The 18,652-nt window shown below is 42.1% G+C and overlaps 1 protein-coding gene across 1 annotated transcript in view; it reads right to left on the bottom strand.

Moving 5' to 3' along the window:
- Positions 1-16,256, bottom strand: part of Tbc1d8-9 (TBC1 domain family member 8/9) — a 65,819-nt gene extending 49,563 nt beyond the window's left edge. Inside the window, exons 1-7 of the mRNA XM_084604231.1 lie at positions 16,027-16,256; positions 9,135-9,246; positions 6,551-6,602; positions 5,777-5,854; positions 3,058-3,234; positions 1,719-1,852; positions 132-197 (exon numbers count right to left, since the gene is read on the bottom strand). Coding sequence (XP_084460357.1) covers positions 132-197; positions 1,719-1,852; positions 3,058-3,234; positions 5,777-5,854; positions 6,551-6,602; positions 9,135-9,246; positions 16,027-16,070 — 663 coding nt within the window. The 5' untranslated portion in view covers positions 16,071-16,256. The remainder of the gene's footprint in view (positions 1-131; positions 198-1,718; positions 1,853-3,057; positions 3,235-5,776; positions 5,855-6,550; positions 6,603-9,134; positions 9,247-16,026) is intronic.
- Positions 16,257-18,652: the final 2,396 nt, after the last annotated feature.

The following is an 18,652-nucleotide window of genomic DNA, read 5'->3' as shown; positions in this document are numbered from 1 at the left end:
GTTTCCCCGATACGTGAGTAGCGGTAATAATGGTTACTGATACCGGTGCCCCTTTCATCCATGGTTATGATGGCCCAATGCGATTCCTCTCTGTGAAAGTCAACTGTGAAAGCAAGATGAGGATGGCTCACCTTCTTCTGACGGCTGGCAACCATTATGGTCTCTGGAAACAGGAAGTTGTTGCTCCTCTCCAGGGTCTGGAAGCAAAGTAAAGACATACCATTCTTGACAGGCATAAGCAAATAAAGGACTACAATGCTCAGGGAAACCACGGCGGAAAGAAAATGAGCATGGTTAGTTAAATGGCAAAACTAAAAAAATGGTTCACCTAGTCCACAAGTCGGAGTATATTCAAGCTACCCTGTTCTTATTAACAGGTTGCAAGCTTTGTAAGAACCCCACTATTAGTAAACTCCGATGAAACTGAAGTCCCAGCTCACCTTCCACAGATGAGTGTTGTAACATTTTCTACCTTTATTTTTGGTAAAATTCGGTTATGGTAAAGTGCGTCTTGGCCGCCGTGATGACTTCCCACGAAATGACATCGCCACAAGCGCGCTACCTAAAATCGCGAGCCAATTTTTTGTTTTGCGAAAAAAAAGATAAAAAATTTTTTTTTAAAGGTTTTACCACTGGATTTAGCACCATTCAGGAGAAGCCAAATTTACGTAGGCCTCAAAGTCTTAAGCAAAAGCATGCAGTGCGTAGAAAAAAAAAAATTATAGCTGTCTACAAACGTAGAAAGAAGGTGGTGCAGTCCAGTCAGAAAGTCAAGGAAGTTCATGCAAGGCTTTGGTTTTCACATGAAATCAAATTCAGTCGTATTCATAGCCACACTGCATTCACGCTAAAGGGGTACTTCCACAAGACAAAAAAAAAAAATCTATTAAAGGAAAAAATGGCATGAAGAGACGTTAAGAGAGAGATGGAAGGTATTCTAGAGTGTTTTTTCCGATAAGAAACAAGATGTGTTCCGTAAGTAGGCATTTAATTACCAAACAGCATCTTTAGGACCATATCATCGCCAACAACTGATACAGTAAAGACCCTGATATAGTAAAGATCTTTGCCGGTCTTAGCGACTTCACTGTAAAGAGGTTCTACTACCGACAACCTCACTTAAGATTATGAACAACTCAAAAATGAAAAACAAAAGATGTGTAATTAATATTAAGAACTTCAAGGCAGCACTCTGTAATATATTTATTTACTGATGCGTAGATATGCAGGTAAAACAAGATGCGAAGGCACTGATGGGTGCTGTGTAGGTGCAAAAAAAAACAATGACAACATGTGGTCCACATAAGGTATGCATTGCCAGCCCACAGTGCGACTAAAAGACATGGTACCTACCCTTGTGCATACTGTTTGTGGACATTTAGTGCAAAAATATGTATAGCGGCACAGTTTTCTGCTACATTTTTATTGCCCAATTACTATTACGCAACATGACTTAATACCAACTAGGACACGTTCCTCCCCCGTTAGCACGCACTTCCGGGCACTCCCGAAACACTAACCTCTATTCGCTTGCGATGGTGGCTTCGCGGCATCACCTAGCTCCCTCTCCGCTAAATGCCGGAAACAGCCACAGTGTGGCCAGGTGCGTCCCAGCACAAAAGCTTACGTTGCTAGTTTCACGACCAAGAGTCGACCGATCCCAATGCCATCGACAAGAAACGACGGGGACGAAAGTGCGCCATGAAGGTGCCACTGACCGTGATGTCGGTCCACCGCAGCAGCAGCCGAGTGGTCTGGCCAAAGAGGAACGAGTGGAAGGCCAGGTGCTGCATGCTCAGGTACAGCCATCCCTGCTGAGGGAGCTTGCCCTTCCAGAAGCTGCATGAGTAGTCTGCCAAAAACGGAAGATGCCGCACGGGTAAGTGCCCTACTCTTTGGTTACGAGCCCAGCTAGCAGACCTCCCTATGGGTTGGAAGAACTGCTCAATCCTCTAGCCGCAAAGGCCCACATTTCGAAGTTTGACAGGCACATTATTAAGAGTTCTAGTTTACCGTGATCCGCGATCCGCTACTGTGATCCGCCACCGCACATTCTATTACGCATCCCCAGAGTCTCTTGGTGCCGATAGATGGCGCCACATACTGGATGTCGGCACATAGACCTGCTGCGTCGGGACAAATAGGCTTGTGCGCCCCCCGTCCACGCGCGGCAGAGGGTCACGGTGGCGGATTGCGGATCACGGTAAGCTAAATCTCTCTATTAGTCCAAGGCAGTAGAACTGTGATACCCGTCAAGACAACTGCCGAACTGCTGCACAAATGATGGCTCGGTTTTGAAGCCCGGCTTCTTTTCCTGCTCAAGGTCTCCCTTGCCTAGTGGAAATTCTGCCATAACAAGTAGAACCACAGCTGCTTTTTTTTTCTTTTACCTACTCTTGTAGTATTGTCACAGCAGATACATGTTGTTTACTGTGTTTACCCTCAAGAGGTGTAGAACGATTAAACTAACACGTTTATGCCAGCATAGAAAATACTTTTTAAAACTAGATATGCAAACAATAGATACACCTTCCATGCTCACAATGTGTTTCCAGCAACTTCAAAGTGCCACATGAAATACAGAGAGAGGACGTCCCTGCAGCACAGCTTGTTTTGTAACACCGACAAACAAGAAAGTCTTGCTACTGCAGAAAATTTTGCCATCTAAACTTTCTGTCCAAGGAAAGCCTTCCCATAAGCCCCATTGTAGACCTCACTAGAGATATCAGAGTTTTAGTTTACTGTGAACCGCGATCCGCTACCGTGATTTGCCACGGCGCGTTCCATTGCGCATGCCCAGATCCCCTTCACGCCGATAGATGGCGCCACATACTGGATGTCGGCACGCAGACCTGCCATGTCGGGACCAATCAGCTTGTGGTGCTCCCCGCCTACGCGCGGTAAAGGGTCACTGTGATGGATCGCAGGTCACGGTAAACTAAATCTCTCTAGTAGTTAAGGTATCAAGAACAGCAGGCAAGAATTTCGGTGCTGTGGAGTATGCATCTCTATTTTTTTTTCTTCAAATAACAATAAAAAAAATGCCACCCCACTCACAGTTGACTAGCTTCTCTTGTGGGGGCAGGTTGAAGACGGTGGTGAAGCGGCTGGCGTTGACCCGGAACTGGGCGTTGTCCTGGTCCACCTCCGGCAGGGTCACCTCCCGTTGGGCCACAAGGCTGCGGATCTTGCAGCACACGAATTCGGTGGCCTCGTCCTCAGAGTCAAACGACCCTGCGGAAAAACAGTGTGTGTGTGTGTGGGGGGGGGTGGCAAACTTGAATACCAAGCATATGATAAGCTATGATCTTCTGTCTGCGTGCTTTTATCTCTTTACCCCTAGACCCCATCCCGTCACGTGCAACCCGAAGCCACACGTACGGAAAATTTAATTTACCCATAAAAAGAAACGTTTATGGTGAGCGTATGCTGCAGTTTACGCGTTAAAATCTGGAATTCTCTACCCTATGACATAAAGCAGGCCAAGAACTTTTGCACTGCAATAAAAGATCGCTACCTTAAAATGAATGAAACCCTTTTGAGTCCAAACTTGCACTTGCCTACTGTAACTTTACATCGCTCGCCTGATATTACCCATATAACTCCTACATACACCTGCATTTTATCATATGTGATATTTCTTTGCGACATGTGACATTATGTATTGTTACAGTGAGAAGACATTATGCATTCATCTTTTGTTGCTTTAATTCTTGTATAAGTTCTATGCGCTTTTGTTTCATTTGTAAGGTTTTAGTTTATATTTTCTTCTCTTCATTGGTAATATTATGAATGTATAAGCGATAACTAACTTTCTCCACGTTTATTGTAAAGTTCCTTCTTTTGATGTCTAACTTTGATGAATGAGTGCCTGCAACTCGTGTACTTTTTTCATTGGACCCTTTACTAGTCGCTGGCTATGGGTCCAAGCAGTGTCTGCCTATTTTCCTGTAGCACACCAAAGAGCAATAATAGTAATAAAAAAAGACAAAGTTAATTGAATTCTAGAAATATTGATGCAGTACTGGCAATAATTGTTCCCTCACTTCTATGACAACCGCAATGTTTTGTAGAAACTGATGGTGCCTCCTCAAATACTGGCAGTTACAACATCCAGCAAGAATAAGGGAGGAATTATGGACATCCACCCCAGCGACCAGGACGAATGTTTCTTTAACTAAAAAGTTTCTGAGAAAGCTGTATAGCTGTCCTCTGAAGCTGTATGGCTGTGCTTGGGTGGATTGGCTTGTGGGGTTTAGTGTCTCAAAGCGACTCGGGCTACGAGAGACGCTGTAGTGGCAGACTCCGGAATTTTCGACCATCTGGGGTTCTTTAAAGTCCACTGACATCACACAGCACATGGGCGCCTTGTTTTTCGCCTGAACGGAAAAGCAGCCGCTGAGGCCGGGATTCGATCCCGCATCCTTGGGCACAGTAGTCGAGCGCCCTAACCACTGCGCCACCCTGGCGGGGCGCTTGCGCTTGGGTGAATGTCAATGAGTAATTACTCCCTTATAACAAATCTACTCCACCTTGGGGAATTACCCTAAACATCTGACCAACATCCAGCAAGAATGTCGCAAAGAAGTGCCGCGATTGCCCATATTAGTGTGCTTCAATCCATAGGGTGACCAAGGTTGAGCTTAACAGGTTTCATAAAGTTAGGTCCTGATAGGCACGCAGAATCCACCACTGCACACGGTTGGTCAAATATTTGAGAGACCTCCTCAAGGTGGAGTAGATTTCTAATAAGGGAGTAATTACTCCTTTACTCAGCTCAGTAATTGCTCGCTAATTATGCACTTGAGTTAAACAGCCAGGAGAGAACGAAGAGAGGAGAGTACCACCATGATGGTCAGTGGTTAAGGTATTCGACTGATGAATGCAGGAATGCGGTTTCAATACTGGCCATGGCGGTCATCTTTCAGTGGAGGCAAAGCAAGGCGTCCGCGTGCCGTGCGATGGCAGTGCACGTTAAAGAGCCTCATGTGGCCGAAGTTTTCAGAGTCCTCCCTACAGTGTCCCTCGCAGCCTAAGTCACTTTAGCACGTTAAACTCTATAATCCAAGCAGCCAACAATGCGAGGCATAATTACCATCATCGAACAACAGAATAAAACCGATTAATGAACGTCTTCAACTACAGCAGCTAGCATGAATTTTTATATTTAAAACAGAGAGGGAGAGGGAGGAGGAAGCCTTCTAGAGCATGCATGCTGCGAGATATCCCCCCCCTCCTATTTCATGCAGTTAACGCAACTGGTGATCGCAACATCGCCAATGTGTCGACCATGTGCCGCCGTAAACTGTCCTCGTGCACACAGAGCGGCTAGTGATCTTAAAGTTGACAACATGCGGTTAGCGTGCTGTTCTCGAGGCTGCAGTTGTGGCTGATGCGTTTGTACCATCCGTAACGGTACAGGAGAGTTGTCGGAACATTTGAAATTCAGCACGTACACAATGAACTTTGGCCACGGAATTTTGAGCAATTCGTATCAGCCAGGTTCGTATCACCAAGGTCCGAACTATTGCATGCTAAGGAATCTTATCGAATATAATTGCGCAGGAATAAGACTGCCTCTAAGTTTGCAATATAAACACATATGCTAGCTGCAGTCATTAAAAAGTTCAGCAGTCCATTTTAGTTATGTAGGTGCTTGCCAACCATAATCATCACCTCACTTTGCATTTCCCTGGCCATATAATTATGCAATGTATGAAAGTGGTTTCTCTTTTTTGTCAGTGCTTAAGATGCTCGGCCTGCTGTGTTGACTCACTGAGAGTCTCAAGAAGGTTCTCTTCGATCCAGGTCCAGTTCTGGAAGATCTCCTCTCGCGACAATGACGTGGCCACAACTGGAAAATAACGAGGCAAGCCGTTTGAGCACTGCGCCCCGTGGATTCATTGCAATTATACATGGATAATGTGTCCACATAGTGAAATACCATAAACTGAGAAGGCGATACCGCAGGCTCAGGATAAGCGCAATAAAGCACTTGCTTCAAATTAAAATTCAAGAGCCAGCACTTAAAAAAGAAATATATAAATGTGCACAGAACGCAAAGTGAAAAGTTTACTAAATTTTAATGAAATACATGATGGGAAGTTACTCTTATATCTAACCAGACCTGTACAACAAACATTATCGTCACATTCAATTTATGCTCAACAATTCCAATTTCAATTTATTCTCTCATGCTTTCTGCTTCACTAATTAAACTATGGGTTAAACCCCAACATCATTTCACAGCACCTTCTACTATCAGTCAATAAATAGATAACTTGCAGGTCTTGTTAATAAAACAAACAAATACAGCAAAACATCCAAATGCTTTCAAGGGCTAAGGTGTGAGCAACATAGCAGACCATGAACAAAGGTTTCTAATTCATACTTGACTACATGGCAGTGAACATGAAGCAAGGGCCTCATGCTGTAGTTAACTGTGTGAGAAGGTCACTTTACACCTTTATACATTACACCTGTGTACATTACCCTAACGAGCATTTACTTGATGCCACCTGCAGGTAAGAAAAAGCCGAAAGTGTCTCACCATAGCTGACTTCTGAGAGAGGTGTTCGGTGCAATATCCTATATGGGGCGGGCTGCAAAGGAACAGTTGGCAACTATTCACAGAAGCCGTCAAACAGCAACGATTGCATATAGTTGCCTGAACCTGCCTGCACTAGGCATTTGCATCATACAGTGTAAACAAATTGCACCCTTTCAGTGTCTATAACTTACACCCTCCAGAAAGGGTGCACTGAGGTACTAAGACATTCTTTGCATGGGTGCCGCAAGCAGCACTGCACCCATTAAAGGGTGCATCACTATCCCAATGCATCCATTATTGAACTTTCTGAAAGGTGTGAGTTAAAAACATGGAAGTGCACCTTTATTGGTGTGATTTTGTACACAGGGTCCTTTTTATTACTCTGTTAAATGTGACACCATCTCAGACGCACCCATACAAAAGTGATGTTTCATGACCTCCAAAATGGGCGGCCTTTGGTCTCTTCGACTTGATAAGTTCAGAACTGCACCCAGGCAGCTTTAGATTTTGTCTGGACTGGAAGCAGAATCGTGAGCATCTGTACAAGCAGCTAACTCCAGTCTGACTTGGCTAAACATTGTGCATCTAGGAAACAGCAGCATAAAAAATATGTGCAGGATCTTACTCATGACTACCTGAAACAGACTGTTTCAAGATTCTGTACTCAAGAATTCCACATGGCTCAGAAATAACCTCCAATATGAATTGTGCACAAACTACAGAAGAGAAAACAGATGCATTGTAATAATGATAATTTTTCTCACAAAGAAACAGTATTTTTTAATTCTGACATCCAGTAATGCTCAATGATTGACTGTGAGAGCTGAGAGAAAAGCACAAAAGCAGAAGACAAGATGCAGTTGCAAGTGCTGTCACAAGCAAACAATCTCCATCACTTGTTTGCCTCAGTATATTAATTTGATCAAATGTTGCTCAACAAAGGCACAGAACTGCTCTTACCAAATATGCAAGGCCAAAAATGCAGTGCAAGTCATCAAAGTACTGACACAGCTTCCAGTGCACAAACCAAAGCAAGAACAAAGCATTACATGAACAAAGTGAAATGTTAATGCACAAGTTATTATGTAAAAATATTTAGAATGCTTGAGCATGCTCTAAAGAATGAGGGCAGCCTTAAAGCAGTGAAGAAAAAATTAGAAATAGGCAAAAATCAAATGTATGCGCAAAGAGACAAGGTAGGCGACGCTATCACAAATATGGACAGGATAGTAAAAGTAGCCGAGGAGTTCTGTATTGATCTATATAGTAGATGAAGTAGTCAGGACAATAATGAGACATACAGTAGTGAAAAGCAGTCAGATGTTCCGCCAGTGATGAAGGACGAGGTTAAGAAAGCTTTAGAAACTATGAAACTGGCCACCCTGTATACACAATGCCCGGTGTCATCGAAAGGTACCAGAGTCATGGAGGAACGCTAGCATTACTCTTATTCCTAAGAAGGGGAATGTTAAGGACTTGAAAAATTACAGACCAACCAGCTTATTATCAGTCGCATATAAGATGTTTACTAAGGTAATTGCTAAAAGAATCAGGACAATCTTGAACTTCAATCAAGCAACAGTTGAAGTAGGTTTTGGGAAAGGGTACTCTACTATCGATCATATTCATACCATCACCCAGGTGATAAAAAAATGTTCGGAATATAACAAGCCCTTATACATAGCATTCATTGACTATGAAAAAGCATTTGACTCAGTAGAAACGTCGGCAGTCATACTGGCATTGTGAAATCAGGGTGTAGACGAGCTGTATGTGAAAGTACTGGAAGATATCTATAGTGGCTGCACAGCAACCATAGCTTTGCATCAAGAAACTAACAAAATTCCCACAAAGAAAGGTGTTAGGCAAGGCAAATATGTCTACTTAGGAAAGGTAGTAAGCATAGATCCAGACCATGAACCATGAAAGGGAAATAACAAAGAGAATAAGATTGGGATGGAGCGCATTTGGCAAGTACTCGCAGATTATGACTAGCAGCTGACCGGTATCGCTCAAGAGCAGAGTGTATAACAGTTGCATTTTGCATGTACTCACCTACGGGGCTGAAACGTGGAGGCTAACAAAAAGTGTTCTACTTAAGTTGAGGACAACACAGAGGGCTATGGAACGAAAAATGATAGGGGTAACATTAAGAGATGAGAAGCGGGCACAGTAGGTCAGAGAAAAAACTCAAGTTACTGATATTCTAGTGGAAATCAAGGAGAAGAAATGGGCATGGTTAGGACATGCAGTATGAAGAGGGGATAACTGATGGTTGCTTTGGGTAACAAACTGGATTCCACGGGGAGGAAAGCTTAGCAGGGGTCGGCAAAAAGTTAGGTTAGCGGATGAAATTAAGAAGTTCGCAGGGTCAAGCGGATGCAGCTAGCACAGGACTGGGTTAATTGGAGGAGTATGGAAGAGGCCTTCGTCCTGCAGTGGGTATAGTTCAGCTGATGATGATGATGACCACAAAAATAAACTGTGTTGCCACTGATTTTACCTCACTCGTACAGAGTGATCAAGTTAGCATTCACAGAGGGGGTATTGAAAAAAACAACAACACAACAGCGCAAGTGCTCACCTTGCTATCAAACACTGAGTCAAGAGTTCCTACGAGGACGGATGATAGACCCTTAGTGCCATGTCCTTTCCGCCTCTGCAAGGTGAAGAAGGTGTTCGACTGCTCCGTCACCCTGCATACATAATGACACAAGTACAATGGGTATGACTATAAAGATAAGAAAAAAACCTGTCAAGTCACAACCCCCCATCATTTGCAACCGGGGTTGCCGACAGTACCGAACTCTGTACGATGTTCATGTTCATGTTGTTGCTGTACTTGGCAAACATCTTCCTCAGCAATGAAGAAAAAGCTACAATGGTGTCACCTTGGCAATAGCTCAGCCACAGATCAGCCACCTCGCACGATGCTCGACTTTCCACTGAAACATGAAATCAACCCATTCACTCTTCACCCTCTCCTTGCCCAGTCACAAAATACAAAGCAGTAACAGCAACTAAGACAATACGGCCTAAAAGCAGGCTGATGAAAGGGTGGAATCCCCCACCCCGTTTCTCAGTTCCCATAGGCTAGGATTCAGTCAAGAAAAGATGGCAGTCAATACATTTCCTGCATATGTGCAACACAGTACATTTTTTCCAGTATTATGCAACATGGGTTGTTTCTGCTGAACAAAGAATCAACCGCCCCTTATCAGTACAAGTGGCAGTGGGCCGTGTCACCTAGCCTCTCTGTTCCCATTCCTCTTCAAAGAGTAACAACAAAGGCCATGGTCAATCAAGGCTTATTATTGGGCAGTGTTCTGTATGTGCACATAGTTATAATTGGATAAGTTAACAGATGTTTGCCTAGGAACCTCATCTTCACTATGTATATCCATGTAAGAACTGTTCTCCTACCTGCAAGGGGCATTCGTTTCTATGTAAAGGGTATACATATATATATGTGATGTCCAGTATGCGCCATCTGTGGGACACAAACTGAGGTTATCCATTGGTTTCACGTGCACTGCAATATTTTAATTGCTGTGACAGGCCTTCGTTAAGTGTAGCTGTGGAAGAGGTGGGCACGTTTTCTTGTTTCTTCAGGCATATCAAGTCTGCTCTGCAAATGCTATGTCTCTCTATTAATCATCCAGGGATTATAGCTACAGGTCTTCCTGGATATCTATAACACAAAACGCTGACAATGACTATGAGTCATGACTAGGTACAATGCTTGTTCAGACTCTCCACATGACTTTCATAATGATTAGAGTTATGGCCACGCAAACAAGTGTACAAACTCTGTAGCTTACAGTATTCAGATTATTAAAGTGCCGAGTCATGCTACGTTGCTTCATGGCTGAGTCACTACTGGGCATTAATGTTTGTACAAACTACATAGACCCAATTTACAGAGTATTACTTTGTAAACTGTTCAGCCGTATTACATTTCATTGACCATGAATACACCTTACATTAGGTTACTGTTTTTTCAATGTGCTAAGTCGTGCTATGTTGCATACTGAATTGGTCATCACTATAAGAGTAAAGAATCGTAGTATATTCATCATTCAGGACTATATGTCATAGGCATCCCCTTACATGCCTATGACATTGTACACCAGAGTGATGTCATCTGAATTTCATTTCATCGACGACTACTGCTGGACAACCAGAAAAGTAACAGTAAATCAATGAAAGACATTTTCACAATGTTGCCACTTATATAAAAAAAAAAAAAAGCCTAGAATTGGTGTCGACTGTGCTGGAGCCTAGCAGGCTCATTTATAACTTGTAGGAAATCGCAATTAGAAATGAAATCCAGCATTTCATTTTTCATAGCATTAGCTAATTGATTTGAAAGGAATCAATGCTTGGGAAGTCGAAATCATTCGGAATAATTAATGTTCCTGCTGACTTTACATAACACCAATTGCATTCCTTTAAATGGTGCAATATAGTGACACAAAGAGTTACGAGGTCTGAAACAGTTCTAAGGATGTACCTGATATTATTATACACTTCACAAAACATTGCCTCAACTTTTGAGATGCTGGGTAATCAAAAAGCTGAAAAGATGCTTTAAGCAGTATGGTTGTTGCTCTACTTCTTTTGATACAATCTTTCCTGAATTCTTTGCAGTTGTTTGGGATGAACTCATAACCATATATATCTTCACTTAACCACATTTCAGTTAGCTTCATGACTACACATTTATTTACTACTGGAGGCCTGAGGTAGGACACTGAACAATGTGATTGTCACCGAATGCAGACTAATATAATAAAGAACTCTGAATTCTTTGCAGTTGTTTGGGATGAAGTCATAATCATATATATCTTCACTTAACCATATTTCAGTCAGCTCCATGACTACACATTTATTCACTACTGGAGGCCTGAGGTAGGACACTGAACAAGGGGATTGTCATCGAATGACCGAATGCAGACTAATATAATAAAGAACTGCGAAAAAAGCAAAGTTTAAGCGGTAACTACAGGATGTTTTGAATATTTTGGCTTTGATAATCACATCACATTCCTTAGAGTCGCTGCTCTCAGGTACAAAAAGCCACTCTTCAAGAACCGAATAGAAGTAATTATAAAACTGCAAAACAAGGAAGCCTAAACTGAAGCTGAATTTTGACTAAACGCTGACACCATAAAACCTTTCGTGTGCATGCTGATTGGCTAAAATGGCGACTGTAAGTGACAGCTTGGGTGTGGTAGCTCGGGTCGCTATACTTGTCTGAAGTGACCAAAATGCAAGCTCGAAATTTTGTTCTTCGGCAAACTGAGTGAATACTGACAGTGGTGCATCAGTGTGCCGTCATGCACTGGCAGTACCCACAGAAATCTCCCCTGTCGAGGCCACAAAACAAAAAAATTAAGAACACATTCACACTGCAACAGCACAATAATAATAAAAAAAAAAAAAAAAAAAATAAAGCTCATGCACACTGCAACAGCACCCCCCCCCCCCCCCCCCCCTTTCCTATGTGAAATTTGGCACGAACCACCAGACCAGGACACAGAGGATATATCGTGAAAGTGAGGAGGTTGATAAAAACACTGGAAAAACCGAAACAAGCTTATGCCAAACAAACAAACAAATGAAAGGGTCATCCTGGGACCAATAAATCATGCAAAAAAGAAAACAGAACGAAACCAATGAATAAAACAAGATGAATCAAGGCAGCTACACCCAAAATAAGAAAGAGAAGCGTTACTGAATTGTAAGCTGCAGTACCATTTCTGGAACGTCAAGCTTTCTATGCATACGACAGAAGTGTGATACTTTAGAGTGTAATCACAGTGCAATCAAAAATTACAAAATGCTGTCTGCTGACCTACTGTGCTGAAGCAGCGCAAAAGGAAATTGGGAGGATGCTCAACTGCTTTGGCGGACTGGGAGTAACGGCGACAATATGGACAGGGTCATGCGCTTCACATGACCGAATGACTTGGTTACTGCCCAAACACAGGAGTTATACTTTGTATAAAATTCCCTTTCCGTCTTGTCAATCCATTGATATTATTTTGCTTTGCAACCCATTTCATTATTTAGTAACAATGCCCGCTTGCAAGTTGCATTAATTATTCCTCCCCACTGAACTCACTAAATTACTGAATTCGTCGTCATCGGGTTTTCAGTTTTGGAACAACCAGAACAGCTGCTCCTATTAAAGTCATGAAATTTATGACTGTCATAGTTATATATGTTATTGTAGTTCATTTGTTTTGATCTACACACATTAAATATCGAGCTTGTAGAAAAGCATTTGTACAATCAATTTTAGCATTATCACATCCCTGCTTACAAGATACAATGTCCATCAACGTGCATGAAATAATTGGATATTTTCCTTGTTTGCAACAACTGACTTCAGCAAAATATTCTAATGATCCAAGTACGTCTTAGAACAGCCATCTGGCTTACATTTGCGGATGTCATTGCAAAACAGTGCGTCTGGTGTAACCTTTGAAGCACAGAAAATGACTGCGTATGCATTGCTTTACAGTTTTTTGTGCTATATGGTTCTGTCCAGTATTTTGGCACAGCTAGGCTGATGGCTTATTAATAATCTATAATTTGAGCTGTGATTTATGGCATGCCAACAACTGATATCGCTAGTCTTTTTTTGTGCTCGCATATGCCTTCCTTCATCATGTTATTTAAGGAAATTGCTATTCTTAGGTTATTCGTGGAGCAATTAATTTTGACTTCCATATGCTCTCATAAAAAACACTGCATCTACATGAATGTTTAATTTTGTGCCAAGTAAGGACCAGACATGACGAAGAAATTTTTTATTTCTATGTGACAAGTGTAATTCTATGTAATTATTTGCCAAATAGTGTCTTCTCTCAGGTAGCCAGAAAGAATGGCACCTCAGATCTGTATGGTTCTGTTTATGTACTTTTTTTTTCTTGGCTCGTGATGTAAAATAGATCGGTGATGTTTTATCTGACGTGTTCCATGCTCACAGGCACTGCCCCATAAGCCACCTGTTGTTGCCTCGGGAAGGCCCATATGTGTACACTGCAATTACATTAATTATTAATATTGTCATTATTATTAATTAACACATTTTGTACATTAAATAACTTTTCTATTCAGTTCATTTATTGGATGTCTCAAAGACTTTTCTACATTATTACTTCAACAGACTCGTGAAGCTCGCAGCAAGAAAAACGATGTGTCACAAGTTTTCCCGTATAACACCTGCAATCCCGGTGCAGCAAAAACCTGGAGTAGTAACACAATCAGTACATGCGCCCTCGTCATTTCCATACCTCAACTACTGAACTGTGTGTGCAATGGCTGCTCGGAAACAGCACATGCAAATGCATATAAAAACACTGTGTCAAAACAGTGCACACAGGCAGCGCAAAATAAATGCTTAACAGAGTTTGTTCTCCACTTATGCTATCTATCTGTGCTAGGTTTAACCGTTTCTTGCACACCAAGAAATGTCAGAGAGCCAATTAGATCCACTGTCAAAGCTTTTATCATTACCTGAAACAGATATGAGGAGAATTTTTGTTTATTGCACAAAACAGCTTGTGCCTTTTTGCCCATGGTAAGTGTGAGTCAGACTTATTTTACATAATATGGCTATGGTACTCCAGTTCAGACCGGAATCCCCTGGGTACCAAACATGGTGCTCTTGCAGATGCCAATGCCTTAAATCAACTGCTTTCTTTCAGCCTGCACAATATTGAGGAAGACCTTGCTGCCCATGGGTAGACAAAGTGTCTTCAGTGTGGTTGGGGCTACTCACTCCACTTAATCGGTTACTCCTGCTTTTCTTCTGACTTGTGTTCCTATGACAAGGAACTGGATCATGCTATTCTAACAACATGAATCAAACTAGTATTACCTAACTTAGCAGATCCTCTTTTCCATATTCCCGAACTATGAAAATGCAAACCTTCATCTGCCAGTAAATTTCATTCATTCATTCCTTGCAGACAAACAACTCTCTACCTCAACCTGTTAAATGCAAATGTGTTCCCTCCTGATATTAAATGTTTCGGTGAGAAGAGAGTGCAGTAGCACACTTTAGAAATCCCTGCTGTAATACCCTTAATGAGGAAGCTCTGCTCCCAGTCTTGATACCAAGATAACCAGAAATACTGGAATGCACTCCACCAAATAGCTCTTCAGCTCTATCTTATCTCACACTTTCACAGGCAGTCTTTTTATTTTATTTATTTTTTTTTTTTTGGGGGGGGGGGGCTTTTTATCTTGCCCTCCTTTGATACTGGCAGTAACCCTGTACAGTGATTCTGATATATCCCACAGCAGATTTTTTTTTTTTTAAGCAAAATGGGAAGTGGGAGGCCACCATGCAGGCGTGCGAAAATTGCGAATGCTTTAAGATAATGTATTTTAGCATGAAGCAAGTCTTTTTGATGGCTTCATAAATGTTTTTTAGGCACACAACACATAATGGCCCTTCTTGCATTTGGCACTTCAAGACACTTGCACACCACACAATGACATGTACCACAGCGACTATGTTAAGAATTCAAAGCCCGGCAGATATTTTTTTCTACCTAGTCGGTATGTGTCACACTGGTTCGACGCCTTTCATTGGCACATTCAACACTAATGAAACCAGTTTTTTTTTTTACCAATTAATTTTTTTTTTCTCTTAAGTCAGATCTTCCTACAGCCAGTTGGGAAGCATGCACACAAGCACTTAAAAAGCGTGAAGTCGGCGTTTACAAAAAATGAGCGGCTGATAATGCTGTGCAGTTCACAACCGAAACCGTTGTACCCCACAGTTTGCCGAAACACAATGCTTCGTCGGCCGTTCGACTTCAGTCGCTCCAATATTTACATGCCTGTTACTTTCGCATATCAGCAGCGTTCGCGCGTGGTAACGCGTCAGGAGATATAAACAGACAAGGCGCGCGATATTGCAAAGGGGGACACATATCAGCAGCAAATAACCACGCTTATCGACGATACAACCACGCGCTGTATGTGCAGTACCTGTAGCTACTGTTTGACGACAGTAACTGCGTCTACACGTAGTACAGGACTGCGGTTCCATAAACCAGCACAAAGCCTCGAGCAGCTGTGAACATGCAGGTGTTCAATCCTGAACGAAAGCCGTCTGAAATTCAAACCCCGCTGGAGTCGCGGATTAAGTTCCAGGTGACATATGCCAACTAGCCGACGAACGTTGCTTACGCAAGGGGGGCTTAACGCGGCCTCGACTAGTTCGATCATGACCCAAACTGAAAACCTTGCGCAACGTTGGCCGCACATCGTAGCACGCGCCGAACGTGCGTCGGGGCAACACTAAAAAAGCACGGGAGGATCTCTAGAGACGACGCAAGCCGCCTGGCTTAGCAGCGTCTCGACAGGATGATTAATCGGCTCGTTACTCGCCGCAGAGCGCAATGACGGCAGCGAATGCCAGCTGAATTGAGTCAGGCTCTGTCCGAGCTTACCAAAGAGCGTTTGCCAGAAGGATCTCTTCCGGTTTCATCCACATCGTGCAGCCTTGGACGCACCGGTCATACACTCAACAATGTCATGACGGGCTTGCAGTGACGAAAAACGCAGCCTAGTGAACGGAAATGCTTTCACATCGTGGCGTGGTGTCAACTGCTGCAACGCTAGCTTCTCGATGCCAGTGTTTACAAAAATCACCTGTGGCTTCGTGGGCAGCCAATAGACAGATAAACACACGCATTTCTAGTGCCTTAATTGCCTTAATGCTGTAGACGTAGTATGACTGCAAGTTTCAGAATAAGTATGTCTGACAGCGCCACATTATTAAAAATGCCAACTTTTTAGCGTTAATATGGCATAATGATTTACATTATTAGCCGAAAAAATTATACTTGAAAGTATTTTGCTTGAAGGACTTTAAAGAACAGCTAAAATGAGTGTATTTGCGATAATTGTGATAATGATGATAATAAAAGTTTAAGCGCGTTTTTCAAAATTATTTGGAAAAAGAACGACTCTGATTCCGAAGGTTCTGAATATTATGCACAGTTCCACCGAGTACCAGCTGGTTTTTATTGGATACAAGATTTCAGCAGCCCTACGATCGGCTGTTTTGGTGCGAAAAGCTAGAGAAAAGCCGCCTGAACTCCTGCCATTTGCACAACATGTACTGGCAGTAATTCACACACCACAGAGCATCTCGTTCTTGCAACAACAAATGTGACGCTCAGTTTTGCAGCAGTCTACGTCGCCTGTCGTTGTATGGTTGTACGTACTACACCATAGTATGTGGCACATAATTATGAGGATGTGCTTAATGCAGACACATTAACTTAATCACTCACTTGACTAAAACTCAAAATTTGTTTGTTTGTCCAAAACTTACGCATGCTGTCAAGCCAAATACAGCAGGGAAAGGCGCGAAGGGATTCAGCCTAAATGCTTGCGACCCTTCATTTCCTTATGAAGATATATCCGTGCCCACCATGGTCCACCCTCAGAAACACTCCTCCAAGGAATTGTGAAAATTTAAATTCTACTCCTTTTTAACACTCTTACATTCTACACTTCCTTTTAAACGCGTGTAAAGACACTGTTCTCCGGAACATCGGACATGAATGTTGGGAGTAAAATATGACTATGGCCAGACGCTGAATGGTCGGTGGGTTGTATGACATCACGAGACCCCATGACGTCACCGATCGAGTTACCAGGAGCTACTAACTCAGGTAGGAAAAGGTAGATGGAAATACAATCTCAGACCACTAAATCCATGAGTCAGACATGAAACTTATTCTACTCCGTGCAGGCACATTTGCACGGTTTGTTCAAAGTGGGGTGGGCCTTCTGCCTATGTCGGGTGGTATACATACACACTGTGGTAGGTTAATAACTGTGCGCTAATAAGTATGTGTGAGATAATACAGGAATAAATGAAAGGATGCGAGTGGCAAAGTGCATGTACTACGTGAACAAGAATCTGCGTGGTGCTGTTGAAGAGAACCATTAACAATGTCGTTTTTTCCGAAAATATCAATGCAAATGTATAATTTGATTTTTGAGTCAGGCTGCGTGCCCATTCATTAAAAGCCATGTTGACGCATTTTTCCTAGCCCCAAAAATGTTAATTTATCCCTACAAGAAAGGGTGCCCATGGATTTTTTCAGGCATACAAGAACAGCATTTCCAATTGGCCAATGAAGAGCTCGCATTTTTCTATTCCCGAGGCTTTGTTCATAAATAAAAAAATGCTCAAGCAAAAAGAAAAGAAAGTCTCATCTCATCTTGTTTATACATCATAATTCTAGCAACTAGGTAAATTAAGAAAACAAATTCAAGCTAGTCGCCCGTAAAACGTTTTATTCTGCATTGTGTTCCAGCATTCATTTGATCTGTAGAGGTAGTCAACTGCAGTTTGTCCTCTCCTCTAATTGCAAAAAAAAAAGCAACTTTTTGACAATTACAGTTTGGAGCTATCCATGTCAACTAATATATTCTCTTTGGGACATTAATTCCACTTTATAAGGTGAAAACAAGCTGAATAAATCCCATCTCTGTACATTTTTGCTTGTTTTCTCAAAAAACAAATTTTTTCTGGTTTGTTGGTTTACAAGGATATCTTCACATCTAGAGAAAAAAAAAAGAATAATTTTGGTTGTAGAATGCTCCCGAGTGATTTAACTCTACAATGTTGGGAACAGATTTGTCATTTTGCGCTTACTCTTTGTGCATTCTAAATTAAATGGCTCATGAATCACTTTTCTCAAATCGAACTTCAACAAAAAGTAAAACGACTAATACTGCCCTAACAAAAAAGTAGTTCCTACACTGTATTCCCTATTCTGTATACTATCTACCCACATGTTAATAACAGTTTTTTGATTAATGTTTTTTTCTTTGTTTCTGATTGCATGTTTGAAATCAGCATATAAAAACTGCTTAAGTTTGACCATTTTTGTTGCATTTAGTCTAAAGGTAAAGAAAAATGTTCCAAGGGCCTTGTTCCCCCCTTAAAGGCTTTAGCACCGAGACCACTCTACAGCACACTGCAAACACACATGCCTGTTGTCGTTCCCCTTTTTTGCTAGTAATGTCTTGAACCCTTGGAATATTTGAAATAAG

Source organism: Amblyomma maculatum, chromosome 5 (genome assembly GCF_055883805.1).
Source record: "Amblyomma maculatum isolate TAMU_Amacu chromosome 5, ASM5588380v1, whole genome shotgun sequence".
NCBI classification, from domain to species: domain Eukaryota; kingdom Metazoa; phylum Arthropoda; class Arachnida; order Ixodida; family Ixodidae; genus Amblyomma; species Amblyomma maculatum.
The sequence above is the reverse complement of the archived record's forward strand: the minus strand, read 5'-3'. Positions and strand labels throughout refer to the sequence as shown.